Below are 10,555 nucleotides of genomic sequence, written 5' to 3' on the forward strand. Positions count from 1 at the left end.
GGTGTCACAATTGTGGGGGAAAAACCCTCACACATTTGGTGACCAGAACTGTCAGAAGTAAAGTGTTCTGGGTGAATATAAAGGAGATATATAGAAGAAAAGAACTGGGTTTTCTCTACTCAGGAATAATATTGGATTTTCTTGACATATCAATAGTCAAATATTTAAAAATGGAGTCAGAGACTTCTGGTTTCTTCCCTGGCATGGAAGGAGTTAGAAGGTGACATTTCTATCCTTACCAGAAAAAGCAAGCAAATTTAAATCAATGATTCTTCTTAAATCTATCAAAGAATTGAGGTCACAGTACAAACTGCTGTCTCCAAAATTGGAGACATAGAATAATAGAATAATAGCCAATCTGAAATATTCCTACAATATTTTGTTCTTCTTAACAAGACCTGTCCTCAAAAGATTGTTTCTCAAGAATTGCATGGGGGCAGGAAGGGAAATAGCCAACTTGAGCCCCTCCAGCCTTTCTGCCTGACCTAAGTTGAGGGTGTGGGGGAACTTAGATACACTTGTGAGATTCACAGGTCATTTTTCACTGCTCACAGTCAATGTGTTGTGTTTTCCAAAACCATTTCTCCAACTCTCCAACACCAACTGGGTGGCCTACAGTTCAATTCTAACATTAACCAGAGGTAATACCAGACTCTACAGTTTAAGGGCACAATCCCACAAAATGGCACCCCCGTGTCAGATGCCAGCTGTAGATGGGAAGCCCAGGCCTTGGAGGTTCCCTAGAAACACTCCCGTGTTTGTTAATTCAGTAAAAACACTATTAGAACTAATAAAAGCTCTTTACTTATTATTACTGATTTATTATAAAAGGTATAAGTCAGAAACAGCCAAATGGAAGGGGCGTATAAGACAAAGTAGGTGGGGGAGATAGGGAACCTCCATGCCTTCACCAGATACAACACCCTCCTGCCACACTGAGGTCTTCACCAACTTAGAATCTCTCTGAATCCTGAGGTTTAGGAATTTTGATGGAGTTTCCTTACATAGACAGGCATGACTGATGAAATCATTGGTGGTTGGTGAATAACTCAATCTCTAGCTCCTTCCCACACTCCCCAGAGGTTGGGGGCTGGGGTGAAAGTTCTAAGCCTCTAATCAAATCTTGGTCTTCCTGGTGACCAACCCCAATCCTGAAGCTATCTAGGGGCTTACAAAAAGTCACCTCTTTGAATATAAGATGCTTCTATCACCTTTCTCATTCAAAAAGTCCAAGGAGGGGCGCCTGGGTGGCTCAGTCAGTTAAGCATCTGCCTTCAGCTCAGGTCATGATCCCAGGATCCTAGGATCGAGCCCCACATCAGGCTCTCTGCTCAGTGGGGAGCCTGCTTCTCCCTCTCCCTCTGCCTGCTGCTCCCCCTGCTTGTGCTCTGTCTCTGTCAAATAAATAAATAAAATCTTAAAAAAAAAAAAAAGTCCAAGGACTTGGGTGGTCTTTACTAGGAACTATGGACAAAAAACAGACATCTGTGGGGAGTGCCTGGCTGGCTCAGTTGGTGGAGCACGTGACTCTTGATCTTGGGGCCGTAAGTTCAAGCCCCACATTGGGTATGGAGCCTACTTAAAAAATTTTTTTTAGGGCACCTGGGTGGCTCAGTCGTTAAGCATCTGCCTTCGGCTCAGGTCATGATCCCAGGATCCTGGGATGGAGTCCCACATCGGGCTCCCTGCTCGGCGGGAAGCCTGCTTCTCCCTCCCCCACTCCCCCTGCTTATGTTCCCTCTCTCGCTGTGTCTCTCTCTGTCAAATAAATAAATAAAATCTTTAAAAAAAAAATTTTTTTTTAAAAACCATTTTTTTATTATATCAAAGGTCACAGCTCAGAGACACATGCTCATTAAAATACTGAGACCAAATCAAGACTATAGAACACTTCCTCTCCATCCACAACATTCCATTACATCAGGATGACCCCCATTTAATAACAGTGGAATAAACTGAAAGAAATATACATTTCATACTTATTTTGAGAAGTCTCTATAGTACCCCCCAAAATGACATGGATGACAAAAGCAAGGATGCCTGAGGATATTTTAGCCTTTGACAGCTGCAGATAGTAAACATACCCTAAACCCTAATCAGATAAACATGAACCCTCAAGCTAAGGACCTATTTACCTCAGTTCTTTTTTCACAGTACATCATGACTGGCATTCAACATCAACAACAAAAATATTAAAATACACAGTTTAAAGAAATAATACAAGTAAAAGCACTTGATTCAGATGTAGCAAATATGTTGCAATTATTAGACAAGAGATGTAAAGCAACCATGATTAATATGCTAAGCACTTTAATGGAAATAGTGGATAATGTGCAAAAACAGAGAGGTAGGTACTTTACTCAGAGATGGAAACTAAGAACGAAAAGAAATATGCAAAAAATGAAAAAACAAAATAGAAGAAAAATGAAGAATTCCTTTGGGGGCCTCATCAATACAGTGAAAATATGTGATGAAAGATTCAGTGAGCTTGAGGAAAGGTCAATAGAAACTTCCAAAACTAAAATGCAAAGAGAATAGACAAAAAAGGCAAAACAAATCTAAGAAATTGGGGACAATTACATAAAGTGTAACATAACATAATTGGACAACATGAAGAAAGGAACAGGAGATGTAAGTGAAACAATAATGACTGAGATATTCCCAAATTAATGTTAGACACCAAACTATAGATCCAGGAAGCTCAGAGATCACCAAAGAAGATAAAAGCCTAAAAATGCACACCTAGAAATGTCATATTCAAAGTTGAGGAAAAAAGAGAGAAAATCTTGAAGAAACTAGGGGGAGAAAACTTAGTTATATAGAAAGAAAGAAAAGAATTAAGTCAGACTTCTTTTCAGAAACCATGCAAGCAGGAAGAAAGTTTTGTTAAATGAAGTGTCGAAAGAAAAAAAACCCAACTACAATTTTGTATCAAACAAAATAATTCTTCAAAAGTAAGAGAGAGAGGCGTCTGGGTGGCCCAGTTGGTTAAGCGACTGCCTTCGGCTCAGGTCATGATCCTGGAGTCCCTGGATCGAGTCCCGCATCGGGCTCCCTGCTCGGCGAGGAGTCTGCTTCTCCCTCTAACCCTCCCCCCGTCATGTACTCCCTCTCTCTCTCTCATTCTCGCTCTCTCAAATAAATAAATCTTTAAAAAAAAAAAAAGTAAGAGAAAAAAAAGACTTTCTGAGACAAACAAAACTTGAGGGAATTTGTCACCAGTAAAACCTGCTTCCCAAGAAATGTTAAAAGAAACTCATCAGGAAGGAGGTAATAATAAAGAAAGGGAGCGTGTCAGAGAAGGAATCAATGAAGGTAAAATACAATGATTCGTTTTTGCTATTTTTATTTAATCTGACAACATTTTGTTCAAAGTCATAATAGCAATGTTTTCAGTAATTATAGCTTATAGATAAACAAAATGAATGACCGCAATGTTACAAGGGACAGGGAGGGAGGAATTGTGAAATTCCTCACAATGAAAGAATCCGTGAACTTGAAGACTAGTCATTTGAAATTTTACAGATGAAATTATACAGATGAAGGAGGTAAAAAGAAAAATGAATGAAAAGGAATGAAGAAAGCTTATGAATTTTAGAGGACACCAGTAAAATAAATAATATGCATATTATAGAAATTCCAAAAAAAGAGAGAAAGAAAGCTTATTTAAAGAAATAATGGCTGGGGGTGCCTGGGTGGTGCAGTGGGTTAAGCGTCTGACTCTTGGTTTCGACTCTGGTCTTGGGGTTGTGGGATTGAGTCCCCATCATGCTCCATGCTCAGCATGGAGTCTGCCTGAGATTCTCTCTTCCTCTCCCTCTGCCCCTCCCACTCATGCTCTCTCTCTCGAAAATAAATTAATAAATCTTATTATTTTTTTTAAAGATTTTTATTTATTTATTTGAGGCAGAGAGAATGAGAGAGACAGAGAGCACATGAGAGGGGGGAGGGTCAGAGGGAGAAGCAGGCTCCCTGCTGAGCAGGGAGCCCGATGCGGGACTCGATCCAGGGACTCCAGGATCATGACCTGAGCCGAAGGCAGTCGCTTAACCAACTGAGCCACCCAGGCACCCTAAATTAATAAATCTTAAAAAAAAATAAACAGGGATGCTTGGGTGGCTCAGTCAGTTAAGCATCTGCCTTCTGTTCAAGTTGTGATCCCAGGGTCCTGGTATCAAGTCCCATATCAGGCTCCTTGCTCAGTGGAGAGCCTGCTTCTCTCTCTGCCTGCCACTCTCCCTGCTTGTGCTCTTTCTCTCGCTCTCTTGCTCTCACCCTCTCTCTCTGACAAATAAATAAAATCTTTAAAAATAATAATAAACAAATAATGGTTGGAAACTTCCCAAATCTTGGGAGAGATGTGGACACCCACGTACACGAAACTCAAAGATCCCTAAATAGGTTGAACCTAAAGACCTCACAAAGATGCATTAAAATCAATTTATCAAAAATCAAAGACAGAGAATTTTGAAAGTAGCAAGAGGAAAGCAAAACATCACATACAAAGAAATCCCAATTAGACTATTAGCTGATTTCTCGACAGAAACCTTGAGGACATGAGACAGTGAAATGATTTATGCTAGGTGCTAAAAAAAAAGGAAACTGCCAACCAAGAATGCTTTACTTGGCAAAGCTATCCTTCAGAAAGGAAGGAAAGAGAAAAACTTACCTTGATAAATAAAACTAAGGGAATTTCATCACCACTAGATCTGCCTTACAAGAAATGCTATAGGGGGTGCCTGGGTGGCTCAGTCAGTTAAGCATCTGCCTTCGGCTCAGGTCATGATCCCAGGATACTGGGATGGATCCCCATGTTGTGCTCCCTGCTCAGTGGGGAGTCTGCTTCTCCCTCTCCCTCTACCCCTACGCCCCCTTGTGCACTCTCTCAAATAAATAAAATCTTTAAAAAAAGAGGAAAGAAATACTATAGGAATTTTATTAAGCTGAAATGAAAGGATACTAATTAGTAACATGAAAACATATGAAAGCATAAACTATCTGGCCAAAGAAACTAAGAGTTGGTTGTTTGAAAAGATAAACAAAACTGGCAAACCTTTAACTAGACTAAGAAAAAAGAGAAAAGATTAGAGACACCTGGGTGGCTCAGTCGGTTGAACATCTGCCTTCAGCTCAGGTCATGATCCCAGGGTCCTGGGATCGAGTTCCACATCGGGCTCCTTACTCATCAGGGAGTCTGCTTCTCCCTCTGCCTGCGGCTCCCCCTGCTTGTACTCTCACTCTCTCTCCCTCTCACTCCCCCTCTAGCTCTCTCTCTGGCAAATAAATAAATAAAAGCTTTAAAAAGAGAGAGAGAAAAGATTAAATAAAATCAGAAATTAAAAAGGAGAAATTATAACTGATAGCACAGAAATACAAAGGATCATAAGAGATTACTATGAATAAGTACATGTCAACAAATTTGATAACCTACAAGTATTGGATAAATTCTTATAAACATATAACCTACCAAGACTGAATCATGAAATAGGAAATCAAAAGCTCAGTAATGAGTAAGGAAATTGTATCAGTAATCAAAAAACTCCCAACAAAGAAAAGCCCAGGACCAGATGGATTCACTGGTGAATTCTATCAAACACTTAAAAAAAAAAAATTCACACCAATGCTTTCAAACTCTTGCAACAAACAGAGAGAAAGAAACACTTGCAAAATCATTTTACAAGGCCAGCATTACAATGATAACAAAGTCAGACAAGGACACTCCAAGAAAAGAAAATTACAAGCCAATATCCCTTTGGGAACATAGATGCAAAAATCTTTTACAAAATACTAGGACATCAAATTCAACATCACCATTACAAGGCTTAGACAACATGATCAAGTTAGCTTTATCCCTGGGATGCAAGGATGGTTCAACATATGCAAATCAGTAAATGTGTTACACCAAATTAACAAAATTAAAGATAAAAGTCATATGATCATTTCAACAGATGCAGAAGAGGCATTTGATAAAATTCAACATCCTTTAATAATGAAATGAAACAAATTAGGTATAGAAAGAATGTACCTCAATACAATAAAAGCCATATATGACAAATGCACAGCTAACATCATACTGAATGCAGAAAAGTGACTTCTTGCAGAATGATGGCATCCAGCAAGGAACTGAGGAGAGCATTAAGGTGAGACATACCTATTTGTCCCCTATTTTGTATTCAGTAACTCCCTACGTTATCAGGGGTAACTTGCTGAAATTTTCTGGAATCCCAATATAATTATAATTTGAACCCTAGTATTATTTGCATGAAGGTTTCTGAATTAGTGCATTGAAGCTGATGGCAAAATTCGGAATCTCTGTTGTAGAGGCCCCCAAACCCTTTGTCTTTTAAAGGGTTTATTTTATTTTATTTTTAAAGATTTTATTTATTCATTTGAGAGAGAGAACAATCAAGGGGAGCGGTAGGCAGAGGGAGAGGGAGAAGCAGGGCTCAATCTCAGGACCTCAGGATCATGACCTGAGCCAAAGGTAGAGACTTATCCAACTGAGCCACGCAGGCACCCCTGTTTTTTAAAGGATTTAAACAGTGCCCTGTAATCTTTTTTTGTTGTGTAGATTCCTTTAGTATATTTTGGATTTCCAGTTGGGTGAAGTTGTGAACCTTTCTTTCAGTTTTTTTCTTTTTTTTTTTTTTTCTTTTTTCCCTTTCCCTTTTTTTTTTTTTTTTTTTTTTTTTTTTTTTTTTTTTGGTCAGTGGATGAACTTCAGGGAAGGAAGTGTCCTCTCTACCTTGATATTTATATATTTTTTCCTCCAGAGAGCCTCAAATCCATGCCATCAGGAACCGGAGACTCCCCTGTGACAACAGGTTGCTTTATAGGATTTGAAGATCCCTGACTTACGTCAGCTTAAACAAATACCTTTGCTGTGCCACAGGGAGGCCTTGTGTGTTGGCCTCCATAATCCTGAAGGTCAGAATCACTGCTGCCGTGGAGGCAGGGCAGCAGCCGCAGAGGTATTTAAGGATCCTGATGAGTCCTTTGGTATTTGGGGTCGGGACTCAGCCTGCATTCTAATGATTGTCTTTCTCCTCTCTTTTTAAATGACAGCTGTTTCAGGGGTGACCCCTTGATATGCCCTCCTCTTGTATAGTCCCAGCCTTTATCTTAGCTTCATTCTAACACACAGATAAATCCCTGCAAACACATCAACCCAGGACCACTGTAAGGAGGGCCCCAATCCCATACTTCTGCTCTGAAAGGCCTAGGAATCCTAGAACTACCACTTCTGGCCAGTTGATTCTAGAACTTAGCTTGGTAGGGTCACCAAAACAGGGCAGCACAGCACACAACATGAGCTCCCGAGGACTCAGCAGCCGACAGTGCATGCCACCGTCAGGTAGAGCAGGTGAGCAAGTCAGAGTAAGACAGACCCATGTGCGGTGGCTTCATCTGGAAATGCTGTTCACAGCCGACTGTTAATGTCACCTTAACACAGTCTCCTGTGTTAAGACTGATGCCCTGCTCCCCCCCCCCACACACACACCAAGAGGGTAGGAAAAGGCTTAGGACTCTCCTAAGTGAGATCCAGAGGAGGAGAAGTCAGCCTCTCAAATAGCTCTAAAATGGCTTCAGAAAGCAAGGAAAGGAGCCCAGCATGGGTTTTTACCATGCCTGGGGGTTAAAGAAAAAATATGCAATGACATACCCCGACAGATTTTATTCAGAACCACTGTGCCAGGTATAGAGACAATGGCAATGGGATTTCACAATGGGTGAGAAACGAGTTGGGGCTCAACTCTGAATACAGCATGGGCAAGTGGGAGTTTATGGCCAGAGAACAGGGTGGAGGTCAGTGGATGGAAAATTACTAAGAGAAAAATCAGGGGTATGCGGGTTCTGGCTAAAATGACCTAACAGGATTCTTACTGAAGATAGGCTAGGGTGATCCCATTCATCTGGGGGATGATGGGGGGAGGAACTTGATCATATATCAAGGGTAATCAGATATGGAGGGGATGGGGATGGGGATGATTCTGGTTCAACTGACTTAGCAGGGTTCTTGCTAAAACTGGATTTAACAAGGAGCTACCCCGACAGACTTAACAAGAAGGTTCAGGAGCCTGACTCAAGTTTGGTCAAGCAAAGAATCTTTGTCGGGGGTGGGGCCAGGGCAAGAATTTTGCACACAGGGGCTTGTGTGCTTGGAATCTGAAGCCAGTGCCATATAAGGGAGTCTCCAGACTTTCTTGTCTGTTTGTCCAAGTGCGGAGATAAGGGAAAGAGGGAGGGGTGAGGAGTAAGCTGTCAGCAAACATCAAAAGATGTGGAGTCTGGTTGCTCATTACAAGGACACACGTGGGTAAGAAAAATATGCATTTGAAATGGCTTGGTTTCTATATAAAGAAACACGAACTCTTGGCACGAAGCTCACGAAATGATCAACACTGTGTATTTGAAGATGGCTGGAGTTTTAGCACTGGAAGTGAGCGGGATGTCTGAGCAGTGAGTTTTCTTAAGTTAGACTTTATCTCACAGATTTGATTTACTTCAAATAAACAGAAGTTTGTATATACCACATTTTACTATTTAGCAATCTTTATTTAATTTTAACTTTTGTACATAGGAAACCATTCTCGGATTTAATTCCTTTTTTTTTTTTTTTAAGATTTTATTTCTAAGTAATTTCTACACCCAGTGTGGGGGCTCGGACCCACAACCTTGAAATCAAGAGCCACAGCCTCCACCGATCAAGCCAGCCAGGTGTCCCAGAATTAATTCCTTTAAACACTAACAGTTACAAAAATGAAAACCATAGAAAGTGTATATTTTCAAATCTTTTCCTAACTAGAAGGACATGTGGCATCATAATTTGTCCTTCCCCTAGTTCAGCCTGGGGGTATTTTCAGAAATCAGTAGCATCTTCTAATGCAACAGGGGTTTGAGCTTAATTCCTTAAATGTACTGGATTTTCAAAGACTTAATAAGCTATGAGTAGCTTTCCTCACGTCAGTTAAAATAGGAATTCACTTTCTTGGGGTGCGTGGGTGGCTCAGCCGTTAGGCATCTGCTTTCGGCTCGGGTCATGATCCCAGGGTCCTGGGATTGAGCCCCGCATCGGGTGCCCTGCTCAGTGGGAAGCCTGCTTCTCCCGCTCACAGACCCCCTGCTTGTGTTCCCTCTCTCACTGTCTCTCTCTCTCTCTCTGTCAAATAAATAAAATCTTAAAAAAAAAAGAATTCACTTTCTTTACCCTTTTAAATGTCAGAGTCCTCTGGAGACATGCACATACAAGCACTAATGTAAAAATGAAAACATGTACCTGAAAACTTAAGCACATTCATTTCAAATCTTGAAGTTCTTTCGCCTAAAAGGAACAAAAATTCTTTTTAGTTCCATAGTTTTCTTGCCTTACTGCCATCATCTCTCTCAATCAACTTACATTTTCAAGCCCAAGAAGCAAAAAATGTTATCTCTCCCACAGGGAATAAAACTACAAAGTACTAGGGCGCCTGGGTGGCTCAGTTGGTTAAGCATCCGACTCTTGATTTTGGCTCAGGTCATGATCTCAGGGTTGTGAAATCAAGCCCTGTGTCAGGCTCCGCGCTGGGCGCAGGGCCTGCTTGGGATTCTCTCTCTCCCTCTGCACCTCCCCCCTCTCTCTCTCTCTCTCTCTCTCTCTCTCTCTCCCTCCCTCCCTCCCTCCCTCCCTCCATAAGTAAGTAAGTAAGTAAGTAAGTAAATAAATAAATAAATAACAAAGTATTAAGGGAAACAAGAATCAAAGGGCTGCAATACTCAATCCATAAAGGAATCCAGAGAAAAGAAACATAAATATTGGATTCAGCACAGGTGAGCAGCCTGCTTCTCATAGGACATTAGGAAGGCCACATTCAGAGAGTTAAACACACTCTAGACTCTCCCAGTGGAGACCAAAGCCCTGGTGTTGGTAGATCCCTGGGAAAGTGGCAGGTTGGGGCGGGGAGAAAGGGACACCTGAGCAGCCACAGGAATGAACCCTGGGAGCCCTGCACGTCCTCCCCTCCCTGGGGCATAATGGAACCCCTCTCTCCCTAAGCCTTCCATTCTCACAAGTGAAGAAACCCTCAGCTGGATTCAGTTTTAGGTTGTTACCTAAATGAACTCCAAAATTCATGAACCTGAACCCAGATACAGAACTCCTGACTTTCACAGACTTTCTCAATACAAACAAATTACACTGAGTGCACCTGCACGGGAATGCAAAGCTCCAAACTATGTCTAGACACGGGCACCAGGTACCACAGTTACCTTGGAAGGGGTAACCTCCCTAGCCCTTTGTGCACATGCATCCCCAGCTTTCCAGGCTCTGTAGCTTCTCTTCATATAAAGGCTCCTTAGTGGTGGGTATAAGCAGGTAGGACACCTGCAGAGGCTCCTCAGGAAGAACCAGCCAGGGTCTTGAAGGTATTTTCCATTGCAGGCTCAATGAGGAAGGGGGTGAGGAGCCTAGCTTGGGTCACTAATCATAGCCTTCTGCTCCCAGTCACATAGCTTTGGACTATATTGATATTTTTAATGACACAAACCCAGTATATAAAGAATCTAGGAAAATCACACA

The 10,555-nt window shown here is 41.4% G+C and overlaps 1 protein-coding gene across 1 annotated transcript in view; it reads right to left on the reverse strand.

Moving 5' to 3' along the window:
- LOC118005131 (zinc finger protein 791-like) overlaps window positions 1-9,312 on the reverse strand; it is a 34,029-nt gene extending 24,717 nt beyond the window's left edge. The window contains exon 1 of the mRNA XM_034996887.1: window positions 9,278-9,312. Within this exon, the coding sequence (XP_034852778.1) occupies window positions 9,278-9,295 (18 nt within the window). The 5' untranslated portion in view covers window positions 9,296-9,312. The remainder of the gene's footprint in view (window positions 1-9,277) is intronic.
- Window positions 9,313-10,555: the final 1,243 nt, after the last annotated feature.

This window comes from Mirounga leonina, unplaced genomic scaffold (assembly GCF_011800145.1).
Source record: "Mirounga leonina isolate KUSES-001 unplaced genomic scaffold, KU_Mleo_1.0 Mir_94, whole genome shotgun sequence".
NCBI classification, from domain to species: Eukaryota; Metazoa; Chordata; class Mammalia; order Carnivora; family Phocidae; genus Mirounga; species Mirounga leonina.